The sequence below is a fragment of the Pseudorasbora parva genome, chromosome 24, assembly GCF_024679245.1.
Source record: "Pseudorasbora parva isolate DD20220531a chromosome 24, ASM2467924v1, whole genome shotgun sequence".
In the NCBI taxonomy this organism is placed as follows: domain Eukaryota; kingdom Metazoa; phylum Chordata; class Actinopteri; order Cypriniformes; family Gobionidae; genus Pseudorasbora; species Pseudorasbora parva.
In genome coordinates, this window is record NC_090195.1 from 1,649,193 (window position 1) to 1,664,599 (window position 15,407).

The 15,407-nt window shown below is 39.0% G+C and overlaps 1 protein-coding gene across 2 annotated transcripts in view; it reads left to right on the top strand.

The window, feature by feature from the left end:
- The window catches only part of kcnh2b (potassium voltage-gated channel, subfamily H (eag-related), member 2b), a 259,045-nt gene that overhangs the window by 166,291 nt on the left and 77,347 nt on the right, over positions 1-15,407 (top strand). For both annotated transcript variants that reach the window (XM_067434464.1, XM_067434465.1), the window contains exon 5: positions 1,121-1,332. In XM_067434464.1, the coding sequence (XP_067290565.1) occupies positions 1,121-1,332 (212 nt within the window). The remainder of the gene's footprint in view (positions 1-1,120; positions 1,333-15,407) is intronic.

Sequence of the window (15,407 nt, forward strand, 5' to 3'; positions counted from 1 at the left end):
GAAATATAACTTACTTCCCTAATGAAAGCCAAATCTTGGACACTTTTTTACATTTACAGCCTTTTTTATAGACCCTTTAACTTGTCTAATAGGGCAATTCACATCAGTCATATTGTGCCATCAGCCCATTTCGTGTCTTGGTTTCTCCTTCGCCACAGAGGATGCATTAAAGCAGACCTAATCCTTGAAATATAACTTAGTTTCCTAATGAAAGCCAAATTTTGGACATTTTTTTTTACAGTATCATTTTTTTTATTGACCCTTGAACTTGGCGAATAGGGCGATTCACTCAGCCATATTGTGCCGTCAGCACATTTCATGTCGTGTTTTCTCCGCCGCCATAGAGGATGCGTTAAAGCAGACATTACTCCTTGAAATATAACATACTTCCCTAACGAAAGACAAATTTTGAACACTTTTTCACAGTACAAGTCTTTTTTATTGACCCTTAAACTTGGCAAATAGGGCGATTTACATCAGTCGGATTGTGCCAGCTGCCCATTTTATGTATTAGTTTCTCCTTCGCCACAGAGGATGCGCGGTAATATAAGGACATTAGGCCTTGATTTCCTTACTAAGGAAAGAGAAGAAACTTTTAACATTTGCAATTACAAATACTGGATCCCAAACACTAAAAGGTTAGTTCACCCAAAAATGAAATGTCAGTCATTAACTCCTCTCCCTAATGTCGTTCCTCACCCGTAAGACCTCCGTTCATCTTCACACACAGTTTAAGATATTTTATATTTAGTCCGAGAGCGTATGCAAGTGTATGCACACTATACTGTCCATGTCCAGAAAGGGAATAAAAACATCATCACAGTAGTCCATATGAGACATCAGTGGGTTAATTAGAGTCTCTTGAAGCATCCAAAATACATTTGGGTCCAAAAATAACAAAAACTACGACTTTATTCAGCATTGGCTTCTCTTCCGGGTTTGTGTTCAATCCTCAAATAAAGATTCAAACGGTTATGAATCAGTGAATTGATTCATGATTCGGATCGCGTGTCAAACTGCTGAAATCACATGACATTTTTGGGTGAACTAACCCTTTAATGTCAAAAGAATAAACTGAATTCTTTCACCAACCTGAAGGAGAATGTGATTGTTTCCGCAGGAGCCATGAACAACAAGTCCAGCATCCTGAACTCTACCTCTGATTCAGATCTCATGCGTTACCGCGCTATCAGTAAAATCCCGCAGATCACGCTCAACTTCGTGGACTTTAAACCGGACCCTCTCATCGCCCTCCCGGCCGGAGAAATGGACATCATCGCACCCTGCAAACTCATCGACCGCACACACAACGTCACAGAAAAAGTCACTCAGGTAAGACTATTAATGAAAACTACAAAACACCGTCAGCTGGAGGATTTGATCTGAAGTGTTTAGCGTTTTTACTGCCTTTGTGTGTTTTGGGTTTGAGACCGAGACAAACAAGATTGCTTCTCTTTAGCTTCACATAATGGCAAGGAAAACATCACGAGATGTTGGCGTCCCAGATAAAGCCAGTTTTGAAGGATGTTGGTCTGCTGTGATTTTGTCGTTTTGAGGGTTTCTCTGGCACAGATCATTCTGTTTTTGAAGATGCAGTGTTTGGGACGTGATTAAACTTAAAGCGTTAGTTCACCCAAAAAAAAAAATATATTTTAAAGCATTTATTTTTAAGAGTGAAAGTTGTCGAAGTCGTTAAAGGGTTAGCTCACCCACAAATGTAAATTGTGTGATTAATTCCTCCTGTGGTTGGCCAGCCGTCAGACCTCCGCTCATCTTCACACACAGATGAAGATATTAGTGTTGAAATCCGATGGCTCAGAAAGGCCTTCATTGACACCAATGTCATTTCCTCTCTCAAGACCCATAAAGGCACTAAAGACGTCGTTACAAAGCCCATCTCACTACAGCGGCTCGACAATCATTTATGAAGAGGCCAGAATAGAGTTAGTGCGCAAAAAACACTAAATAACGACTTATATAGTGATGGCCGATTTCAGAACAAAGATTCGAACCGTTATGAATCAGTGAATCGATTCATGATTCGTATCGCGTGTCAAACTGCTGAAATCACGTGACTTTGGCGATCTGAATCATGAATTGATTAATTTGTATTTGATTTATGGTTATTTTCAGGATGGTTTGTCAGATTGTGAATGATTTGAAGTGGTTTTGGTTGAGATCGGCAGCTCTAGATCTTCTTTATTCAGCACAGAGCCTTTGTGTTCAAGAGCGCAGGGAAGGCCGTTTCCAAATCAAGCTGTATGAAGTCATATAATCAGATGAGGTCTGACTGACCAAAAACACCTTTGAGCTTCATTCAAGGATTTCTGTGTGAATTGTTAAAACATGCATTTGGTATTTATGCAAAGTGACTTTCAATGCGTTTGCGGATTCCTGGGACCTGACCTGATGTCTGCTGACTCCAGCGTCTGACCTCCTCATTATTCTGACAAGAGTTAAACGAAACAGGGTTCATTACAGATGAGCGTGTGTGTGTGTGGGCATGTTTTTGTGACAAATGTGTATAATGCCATGGGTATGACACAGGTATTACAGGAGAGGGTGAAATATGAGGACATTACCCATGGCCCCACTTTACAAAAGGCTTATAAATCACACAGGAGGAGTTTTTATGAGAAAGTAAAAATGCTGAATGTTTCCTGTGATGGGTAGGTTTAGGGGCTGTGTGTGTGTGTGTGTGTGTGTGTGTGTGTGTGTGTGTGTGTGTGTGTGTGTGTGTGTGTGTGTGTGTGTGTGTGTGTGTGTGTGTGTGTGTGTGTGTGTGTGTGTGTGTGTGTGTGTGTGTGTGTGTGTGTGTGTGTGTGTGTGTGTGTGTGTGTGTGATGGGTAGGTTTAGGGGCTGTGTGTGTGTGTGTGTGTGTGTGTGTGTGTGTGTGTGTGTGTGTGTGTGTGTGTGATGGGTAGGTTTAGGGGCTGTGTGTGTGTGTGTGTGTGTGTGTGTGTGTGTGTGTGTGTGTGTGTGTGAGTGTGAGTGTGAGTGTGTGTGTGTGTGTGTGTGTGTGATGGGTAGGTTTAGGAATGGGGCAGTGTAAAGGGATAGAAAATACGGTTTGTACTGAAAAACCATTACGCCTATGGAATGTCCCCATATGTCACAAAAACAAACGTGTGTGTGTGTGTGTGTGTGTGTGTGTGTGTGTGTGTGTGTGTGTGTGTGTGTGTGTGTGTGTGTATGTGTGTGTGTGTGTGTGTGTGTGTGTGTGTGTGTGTGTGTGTGTGTGTGTGTGTGTGTGTGTGTGTGTGTGAAAGCGGCACGTTCCCTGCACACCTGCTGTCCTTCAATGAGGACGTGGTCAAATATAAATGATCAATTCCATCGATAGCATGGGGGACTAAATGATGATAATGATGATAAATATTGTTGATTTTCATTATAAAAATGTGGTATTTGTACTGCAAAGTGTCTAAACTAATATTTTAATGATTTATTCATTTATTTGTTATTAATTTAGTTATTTGTTTTTTAAATGTATTTGAACTGCAAAGAAAATAATTATTTTTATGGATATTTTTGTTACAATTTTTTTCTCCATTAATTCTTCCATACGAAAATGTGTAATTTGAGCAGCACTCTAAAGTTATACTCGAAATATAAAATGGCAAAGAAAATAATACATTTTTAAAATTATTTTAATAGTTTTTCTTCCATTCAGAAATGTAGTATTTGGACTGCAAAGTGTCTAAATTGAGAACAAATTTAATAATTTGTATGCATATTGTAATTATTTTCAAATGAATTTGTTAATTTATTTTGTAAAGAAATGTGTTATTTGAATTTAAATAACATTATTTTATGCATAATTTGTTAATATTTTTTATTACTCCATACAATTAAAAAAAAAAATTGTATGCATATTTTAATTATTTGATTTCATCATAATTTTTATAAAGAAATTTAATATATGAACTGCAAAGATAATATTTTGATTTTAAATATTTTATGCATATTTTGTTTATTAATTCTTCCATACAAAAAAATATTTTTTGATCTGCAAAGTGTCTAAATTGAGTACAAAATTTTTATCCATATTTTATAAATTTTAAATTTTTATAATTTGTTAATTAATTATTTTTTTAAAGAAATGTTATTTGAAGTGCACATTTAACCATAAATGTTATGCATATCTTATCTTATCCAATATGTTTTCCATATTTCATACAAAAATGTGTTATTTGTCTAAATTGAGAAAATAATTTATTTGAGAAAAACTAGAAAATTATGTGTATTTTTCTTAGTAATTTTAACCCTTTAATTCTTCCATACAAAAATACTACACGTGTCTTCAAACTGTCACTACACCGTTGAGAGTGTATTTTATTATTTAATACTTCAAGACTCATATTAATATTCATATTAATAAACATCAGATTGTGTGTGACCGCTATCATCTGTTCATCATAAACTGCTCTTTTGTGGCTGAAGGCTAATGATGTGATCAGTTTAATTAGAGCGATTAGATGAGCTGTAATCTGTGTGTGTGTGTGTGTGTGTGTGTGTGTGTGTGTGTGTGTGTGTGTGTGTGTGTGTGTGTGTGTGTGTGTGTGTGTGTGTGTGTGTGTGTGTGTGTGTGTGTGTGTGTGTGTGTGTGTGGTGTGTGTGTGTGTGTGTGTGTGTGTGTGTGTGTGTGTGTGTGTGTGTGCTGTCAGATGTGTCCCTGAGCGTGTCACTTCCTGTCCTAAACTAACATGCCCTCAGATCAATCATAACGCGGCTGTTTCTAATTTGTCCACAGCAGGATTTAAGGAAGAATTCACTATTGATTGCCGCAGTGAGTCTTTGTGAGATGAGTTTGTGTGTGTGTGTGTGTGTGTGTGTGTGCGTGCATATGTGTGTGTGTGTTGTGCTTTGAGCTTTTGTCCGCTGGATCCGACCGTGCATTAAGTCTAACAAAACGACACCTGTCAGAGGTTTGGATGCACCTGCTAGTCCATTATAACCATAACACTGAAAAAACACTCTTCTTACTCAGTATTTTTGTCTTGTTTCTAGTCCAAACATCTAAAAAATCTTAAAACAAGAAGTATTTACTAGACAAGTAAAAGTAATTGTCTTGTTTTGGGGAAAAATAACTCAAAATGAAGAGAGTTTTTGCTTAAAATAAGATAAATAATCTGCCAATGGGGTGAGAAAAATAATCTTAATTCAAACAGAAAACAAGATTATTTTTCTCACCCCATTGGCAGATTATTTATCTTATTTTAAGCAAAAACTCTCTTCATTTTGAGTTATTTTTCACCAAAACAAGACAATTACTTTTACTCGTCTAGTAAATGTTTCTTAATGTAAGAATTTTTAGATAATTTGACTGGAAGCAAGACAAAAATACTGAGTGAGGAAATATTTTTTTGCAGTGAATAAAAGCATAAATGTGTGCGCAAAATGTGTATCACTCAAAACGCATTTCTTCAAACGTGTGTGTGTCCGAACTTCTGTCTGGGAGTGTGTTTGTGTCGAGATCGCCGTCTGATTCAGCAAACTCGCTCGACAAAAGCTACACAACACACACACACCTGTTAATTTACGGAGGTTATCATATAACAGCGTAAAATAACATCTATAAGTGTGTGATTTTTTTCTCTGGGATGACAGACAAGCCTGGTTTCTGCTGGAACACTGTGTTTAGTTTGATGTGTGTGTTTCAGGTTTAAGAAATGATATTCGCTGGTGGTCGAAAGTTTGGGATAATTCATATTAATACTTTTTTTGTTTGTTTGAAGAGTCTCGTCTGCTCACCAGACTATAAATTATGCATGTAATTATGCATAATTTATAGTTATTAATATAGTAAGTGCATTGTAAAATGTGAAAAAGGACACTGTAAAATAAAGTGTTACCATATATTATTATAAAATATAACTTTTGATCCATTTAATGTGAATTACAAAAAAAAAAATCTTCCCAAAACTGCTGAAAATTCAGCATTGAATTGCAGGAATAAATTTCATTTTACAATATATTATAATAGAAAATTGCTTTTTTACATAGTAATAATATTTCACATTATTACAATTTTTACTGTATTTTTAATTAAATAAATACAGCTTTGGTGAGCAAAAGAGACATTTTCAAAACCATTAAAAATGTTTAGTTTTTCCTGCCTTTTTACTTCTAATGTAGGTGGGTCACTTTCTTTCTTTGACACCCCAGCTGTGTGTTTAAATCATGTTGTGCTATAATTAGTGGCACACACACACACACACACACACACACACACACACACACACACACTCTCTCTCTCTCTCTTATTTACACATCTTGAGCCACTAACCTGCAGTGCCGCCGTTCGCCTGATGGTGGCGGTAGATCACTTGACTGTTGTGTTTTTGGCTGTAACTTTGGTTTCTCCAATATGAGTTGACTCATATTTACAACTTTAGGACGTATCAGATGTTTGGTGGACGTCTGTTATTAAATTTTTATCCATTAGGAGTTGAGAGGGGAGTGAATGAAAACACAAGAGGACAAACATTTGTCTATTTGGAATAATGTGTGCTGATCAATTATTCATAAAAGTCTGGGACCGTGTCTGTACAAGGCCTGTGTCTTTGATGGAATATGCATCCTATATTCTTCATTCACACACAGCCACGCGGGGTTTGATCATTAATTTAGCCTCATCAATAATGAATGATTCATGTTCTGCATTCCCTTTCATTGACATCCCTGCAATCAGAACGTCTTAAAAAACTAAACTGCTCCATATTTCCCTTGATTTGTGGAGATAAAAGTGCTTGATGTTCCTTTCAGAAGTCAAAACTTCTGTCTGTCGACGCGAAACTGAAGCACAACTCAATCAGATGACCACATACGATCATAAACTTCATCTTTTCAATCACAGTGAGCTCATAAAGAGAAAGTAGGGTTGATATTATCATTCATAAGCAGCAGAAAAACGACCGATAAGAGTCAAATGAGAAATCATCTGAAAGTTACACCTTAACTAACAGTAGAAATGGACATCACGGAGAGAACAGTTTAAGTTTTAAAAAAGATGTCTAATGCAGAAGTGTGTCTGTTCCCTAAACACGGCATGACGTGAGTGATTTAATAATAATCTATGATTAGAACATTACATATTCATTTGAGAGGAGATGCGGATGAAGAACGTGCTATTTTTATCTCAAGCGGAGACATTATTTGTGTTTTATTAAGGATTCAGATGACAGATCTAACATCCGGTCATATATGACAGGCTATTGAAGTATATAGAACGGTTATCCAGCCATTATAATATTAGCCTTTTCTGTGCCAAAAATAGCCCATACGTTTTATTACACACACACACTCACACACACGCACACACACACACACACGCACACACACGCGCACACACACACACACACACACACACACACACACACACACACACACACGCACACACAGTTTGCTTTTGTGACAAATGGGGACATTCCATAGGTGTAATGGTTTTTATACTGTACAAACCGTACTTTCTATCCCCTTACACTGCCCCTAAACCTACCCATCACACACACACACACACACACACACACACACACACACACACACACACACACACACACACACACACACACACACACACACACACACACACACACACACACTGCCCCTAAACCTACCCACCACACACACACACACACACACACACACACACACACACACACACACACACACACACACACACACACACACACACTGCCCCTAAACCTACCCACCACAGGAAACATTCTGCATTTTTACTTTCTCATAAAAACTCCTCCTGTGTGATTTATAACCTGTTAAGCTGATTTCTAAATTTTGAAAAAATCCTAAGAAATGTATACTCAGACTAAAACAAATACAGTTTGTGAATCCTTTGCACTAAAAGCATAATTATGGTCTCATTTGAAAGCAGACACCTGGCAGTTTACTGTAAAGTCAAAATGATAATATTTTTTATAATAAAAAAAAGCTATAATAAGCTTCAAAGTTTTGTAAAGTTATTAGAAATTTATTTGTATGATATATCTTTATGAAAATAAAATTGAAGTGGGCCTTGGAGAAATCTAGAAATGCACTACAGCTAAAGCCACAAGTCTGACCATGTTATATTTCAGATCTGAAGATGATCAGTCTAAAACTCTGAATTTTATTAAACGTTTTACAAGATCGTTTCATGTGATTTTATTTTGAGATATCGCTGAAATATCAACTGATGTTTATTGCCACATCTTCTCAGCTTTCAGTCGCTGTATTGTCTCTATTGTTTAGAGGTGCAAACTGCCCCATTCAGTTTGTCTCCCCGGCACACATTCACACTTCTGCGGACTGGTTATGGCTCTAATTATTATTCTTTTGTCTGCATTATAATTACTAACGATTCTCTATTCAAACTGTTCTATTCAAACCTCATTTCTAAATCAAACCTCTCACTTTACCTTCACTGAGACTCTATTGAATGCATTTCGTCCAAATAAGCATTTCAGTAGTTTTACATTTAGAAAATGTTCATAAAAATAAAGTATTTACTCAGTGGCAGGTGCATCTAGGGCACGCTAGCATGTTAGCTTAGCACACAAGCAAAACACCAATTTATACGATTAAAATCATGTTTTATTCAAAACTTGCTTCATATCACTTTATATTTTATATGTAGAGTGTTTTATATAACAATATGTGATCTCATATAGCTTCGGGTCAAAAAATCTGACAGAAAATATACAATGCTAAAAGCTATGTGGAATAGCATTGCATTATAAATATCATCTATTATGAAACCACAACATGGCATAAAGAACACAGACCAACCATATATTGCCGCGATTGTGTGTTTATTGTCTTAAAACGTGTTTATCTGCATAAAATAGCGATCTGACGATCCCAGGGAGCTGTGTGGATATGTCCATATGTCAGATACTTCCTGAATGTCACATGGTGTGTCTGTTCTTCATGTGTTCCCCATGGGGTGAATTTTCAGTAGTACAGCTTTCCAGCGCCCTCCGGCTGCCAGAATGAATTGAAAACACAGCATATCACAGCCTACTGCTCTCATAATCATTCATCCGCGGATTTTGGATAAAGATTGAATAAATAATACTTCTCTGTATAGAAATTTGACTCAAACGTGTGAGAATCTATCAATATTTCTCCACATCTGCACACTTTTGAAGTAAAAGCCCTGAGGGAAGTTGTTTTGTCGAGTGTCTTCATGACGACCAAGGAGGATTTTTTTATGAATGGGAGCAAATGACGCGCATATTACAATCAAAAGGTAGCGACGCCCAAGATCATATTCATAACTCCTGGAACATATTAACACATTACGGTCACTATAAGACTTTGAGAATAAAACAGAGGTAAAAAAAAATTAAACTTTAGTCTTAGATCTTTTTAATGATGTATAGTTTGTCAAGGTAATTACTTACATCTGATAGTAATTTTGAGCTAATTTAAACAAAGAGAGCTTCAGCACGTCCTCGTCCTCGTGACGGTTATCAGGGGCCTTTTGTAAAGTGGGGCCATGGGTAATGTCCTCATATTTCACCCTCTCCTGTAATACCTGTGTCATACCCATGGCATTATACACATTTGTGTCCTCATATGTCTCAAAAACATGCCCACACACACACACACACACACACACACACACACACACACACCCTGCCTGTCCACTTATAGTTTCTTGCTGTTGGGTCTGAAATAGTAATATATCATAAATTGTGTTTTCTTTGAAGATAAAGCAGGAAATGTGATTCCTCATGATATGAGAACTTTAAGATGAAGATATTAATAAGCTAAAGAGTCTATGAATCTAGCTGATTTAATTAAGGGCCAGTTACACACACCAACAGGACAGATCCATTAGGAAGGGACGTCCCACTGTATCTAACATGATTTACCAACAGCCGCATGTCTCTCTCTCTCTCTCTCTCTCTCTCTCTCTCTCTCTCTCTCTCTCTCTCTCTCTCTCTCTCTCTCTCTCTCTCTCTCTCTCTCTCTCTCTCTCTCTCTCTCTGTCTCTGTTCATCTTGTACATCTTTATCGTTCTTCACTCGCAGTGTGCGTCCTGTGAGGAATAGCGCATTATCCCGACAGTTTCTCACGTCCGCTGGTACTCAAGGCCTGATAAGAGCTTGCAGTGTGTGCTGTACTTTAGCAAAACTTTTAATCTATTGAGCACTATTTTAAAACTTGCTATCTTGAGGGAAGTTTAACTACTGGATCATCATCAGATGATGTTAGTGGGATTATTACGAAGTGGAAGCGATTGGAAACAACAGCAACTCAGCCATGAAGTGTTAAATCCCAGAGCGGGGTCAGCGCATGCTGAGGGTCACAGTGTGCAGAATTCACCAACTTTCTGCAGAGTCAACAGCTCCAGACCTCCAGACTTCTGTGGCCTTCAGATGAGCTCAAGAACAGCGGAGAGAGCCACTGGACTCTAGAGTAAAGAGCCACATGTAAAGTTTGGTGGTAGGGGGATTATGGGGTGGGGCTGTTTTTCAGGGGTTTGGCTTGACAACTTTGTGGGATCAGTTTGTGGACGGCCCCTTCCTGTCCCAGCATGACTGCGCTCCAGTGCACAAAGCGTCGCTCCATAAAGACATGGATGAGGAGTTTGGTGTGGAGGAACTGGACTGGCCTGCACAGAGTCCTGAGCTCAACCCGATAGAACAGCTTTGGGATGAATTAGAGCGGAGACTGAGAGCCAGGCCTTCTCGTCCAACATCAGTGCCTGACCTCACAAATGAGCTTCTAGAAGAATGGGCAAAAATCCCCATAAACACACTCCTAAACCTTGAGGAAAGCCTTCCCAGAAGAGCTGGAGCTGATAGAGAGGGTGGGCTGACTCCAGATTAAACCCCACGGATTAACAATGGGAAGTTTATGAGCATGTAAAGGCAGGCGTACCACAATTTTTGGCAATGTAGTGTAGAAAGATAGACAACTGAATGCACTTTTTAAAATCCTATTGATTTGATTAGTAAAATGTGTTGTTTTAGTGCAGCTCAAGAGCGATGAGGGCACGTTTAATATCATAGATCATAATCCTGCAGTGTGTGTGTGTGTGTGTGTGTGTGTGTGTGTGTGTGTGTGTGTGTGTGTGTGTGTGTGTGTGTGTGTGTTTGTGCTGACTCAGTGTGAGCGGCTGCTGTGAGCTTGATTGATGTGCGACAGTGTGTGATGTAAAGCTCCTGAAGTTCATCACGATGCCCTTTAAAGTGTGAACATTTAAAATATCAGCACTGCGGTACAGTGTTTAGGGGGACCTCTTATGCCCTTTAACAAAGTCTAGATTCTGGCTCTACTAAAGCAGGTTTTGTTGATTATTCCTCATATTCTCCATTGTTGCGGCTCCTCTCTTCCCAGTCTGTCAGTAACTCTGTTTAGTTCCTGTCTCTATGAAGCTCCACCTTCTGAAAGCACACTGTCCTCTGATTGGTCGGCTGGAGTGGTGTGTTGTGATTGGTGTTTGGGAAATGTCCCGCCCCTTACCATAACCGGCAGTTTCAACACACAACTAACTAACCTAGCCAGGCCACGGCCCTTTATTCTGCGCATTAATTATTATAATGAGGAATATTGGAAGAAAACTCAAGATGGAGGCGTTTCAGGAGTTCAGGAACACTGACTCTGATATAGAGAAGTTTAATGCTCAAAAAGCAGCAAAACACTAAAAAGCACTGCAAAAAATGCTTTTCTTACTTTAGTATTTGTGTCTTGTTTCTAGTCCAAACATCTAAAAATTCTTAAAGGGGCGGTGAAATGCTGTTTCATGCATACAGAGCTTTCCTCTGTTAAAGACTTGGATTCCCATCCTAAACATAGACAAAGTTTCAAAAACTAATGTTGGACGTTTGATGGAGTATTTCTGTGTCAAAAATACTCCTTCCGGTTTCTCACAAGTTTCGGCGAGTTTTTTTGAGTATGGGTCGGCTTGACGTTAATAGAGCGGAAGGTCCTTGTGTGGGCCGTACGGGCTCTTCTCCCGGTAGGGTGCGCGCGCGTGACTAGAGCGAGAGAGGAAACGCACGCCCATAAACACTCTCAGCTGCAGATCCAGTCGTCCGTGAACACTTCTGACGCGCCGCGCTCCACTTTATTCCTATGGGTGACGTCGAGCGACTTCAACGCTTCAGCACAGCATTCTGGGAAGGCAGCGCTGCATTAAAACCGATTTGAACGCAGAAATGACGGGAAGCTTCACAACATCGCTTCAGTCGTATCTCAAAGTGGATCTCCACTGTCACTGCTGTCAGGACTTCACCAAATCATACCAAAGAAGTGTGTTTTTGGCGGAGCGGTCCCAGCGATAAAGGTTCGGTCCTGCTTTGGAAGCAGCCGGTGAGTAAATCAACTTCAAATGTCTCTGCTATTGGCTACCGTCGCGTGAGTAAACATCAGTAAACGATACGATCGCGTGCTTCGTCAGTCAAATGCGCTAACGGACTCCATTGCTGTTCTCTGTATAACGTTACACTAGTCTGACGTGCAAAACCATTTTGCTTGCTACCTCTAAGGTCTAGTCGAATAAAATAGTCCATAAACTGAATCATGTCCTCATAAAATGCGAGTAAACACACACAAAGGCTACTAAATACAGTACATACCACAGAGACGGACGTCCTGATGTTGCTGTTTCTCCTGTTCAATTTATTTCAGCCTCAGATTTGATTCTGGATCATTATCTGTATTAGCTGAGATAGCCATGGGTTTCTCCACGCTTGAGGACGTCACCGCTTTGTGCACATTCGTCATTCTTTAGCTCCGCCCACTCGATACGCCTCCAGGCGCTCGTTTTTTCCGGAAAGACTCGGTACAGCCCATATTTCTTTTATGAATATAATAAAACTAAAGACTTTTCGGAGATATGAAGGATGCAATACTACTCTATAGGTACTCAAGATTGACATGACACTGACTGAAACTGAGTGTTTCACCCCCCCTTTAAAACAAGAAGTATCGGGGAAAAAATTACTTAAGAGAGTTTTTGCTTAAAATAAGCAAAATAATCTGCCAATGGGGTGAGAAATATAATCTTAATTCTAACAGAAAACAAGATTATTTTACTCACTCCATTGGCAGATTATTTATTAGTTTATTTTTAACCTCTTACACTCAGGGCCATTTTTGGGGATTTCCGCCTGGATTTGGCCGACCCAAATTGAAAAGCCTCCCACACACACATACAGTGGTCAAGGTTCAAAATGTTGGTGTCATTTTACAGGAAACCCTTTAAAGTTACATAAAACACTGCTAAAAGTCATAAACATGTGAGTATATGTTGTGTAAGCTGTAATAACCCCCCAAAAAAAGTAGGCGCTTTTTGATTTTTTTTCCATAAATTTATTTTTGAAAGTGTGTAACTCAGGCCCTGTGTGCTCTAGGACCCTGCAGACACTTTGGGCTGCTTCCACTAAATTACAGAAAATAGTGGAAAAAGAAGATTGTCTGTGTCATGTTGTATGACAGATTTATTCAAATGAGTCTGAAGGGATGACCCCCTTTTCCCTCTCCACCACCCCCTCCCACCACCATATACAGTGATATAAATGCAATATCCCAGTGTCATTAAATTAATTATACATACTGGAAGCAGCCCAAAGTGCCTGCAGGGTCCTAGAGCACACAGGGCCTGAGTTACACACTTTCAAAAATTAATTTATGGGGGCAAAAAAATCAAAAAGTGCCTACTGTTTTGGGGGGTTAATACAGCTTAGACAACATATACTCACATGTTTATGACTTTTAGCAGTGTTTTATGTAACTTTAAAGGGTTTCCTGTAAAATGACACCAACATTTTGAACCTAGACCACTGTATGTGTGTATGGGAGGCTTTTCAAATTTGGGTCGGCCAAATCCAGGCGGAAATAGCACCAGAGTAATTTAGTGTAAATGCATTACTTAGTGTAAAACAAATGCCAAAGTGAAGCATATCTCCAGAAAGGAGAAACTCTGAGCTTTCAAGACGTTACTTTTTACTCGTCTAGTAAATGTTTCTTAATGCATTTTGAGATATTTCGACTAGAAACAAGACAAAAATACTAAGTGAGAAAAGCATTTTTTGCAGTAAAAGATGAAAAGTGTGCCCGCCCCACCTGAAGCACCTCCCGCCACTGGTGACCCATTTTGGCATCATGGCAGCCATTAATCTTGATGGGGCGGGTGTGGCGGTGGGGGGCGGCTCATCATGGGCTGTAATTGAAATAGGCGCCTGTTCTAGACTGCATTGATTCGATCCCGCAGTGCCCTCATCTCTCATACGCCAAAACCTTGATGTGGACCTTCAGGGCAACAGAGTGAGATTTACAGTCTATGGTGCTTATGCTTATTACAACAGAATATGCTCATTATAATGTAAACACATATTGTATAATCGAAACCATTTCGTAATTCATCAAATCAGATAGATGGACGGATGGACGGATACACCTACACAAGTTCAAATTATTGTCTTGTTTTGGGGAAAAATAACTCAAAATGAAGAGAGTTTTTGCTTAAAATAAGGTAAATAATCTGCCAATGGGGTGAGAAAAATAATCTTAATTCAAACAGAAAACAAGATTATTTTTCTCACCCCATTGGCAGATTATTGATCTTATTTTAAGCAAAAACTCTCTTCATTTTGAGTTATTTTTCCCCAAAACAAGACAATAATTTGTACTTGTCTAGTAAATACTTAAATTAAGAATTTTTTTATATTTTGACTAAACAAGACGAAAATACAAAGTAAGAAAAGCATTTTTGCAGTGTATATATTTTTAATATTATATTTAATTAAATTTACTTCTCAATTAAATGCTTTTAATATTGCTAGTTCTAGTTAATGATAACAATAGCATTGCACTATTTAAAACCTTCAGCCATTGGTCCGTCTAACACATAGTCCCGCCCCAAACTCACGGCATTGGTTGAACATATTTTGCCAATCAGACAAAACATGGCAGTTTAGTTTGGTGCCGCTGAAACCTTTCGGTGCCCAAGTGAATATCTGTTTAATTTAGGATGAGTGAGTTATTCTGTCGCTGAATTCACTCTGAGCAGCGAGGCAGAACTGTAGGAGTGATCCCGACGCTTTCCCGTCTCCTGCCGTTGAGTTTAGAGGCTGCTGGTTTGGCCCATCTGCCGTCTCAGATGGAGAAGGTGCTTTCCATGGCCACACACACACACACACACACACACACACAGCTTGGCTTTCTGTCTGCCGTATGTTCTCAGTGTCATCGGCAGATTGAGATGATGGTGAGAGACTCCACACACACACACACACACACACACACACACACACACACACACACACACACACACACACACACACTCTCTCTCTCTCTCTCTCTCTCTCTCTCTCTCTCACATGCACACAAACACACACTCACACACTCACACAGAACACATACGCATGCACTCACACTGAACACATGCACT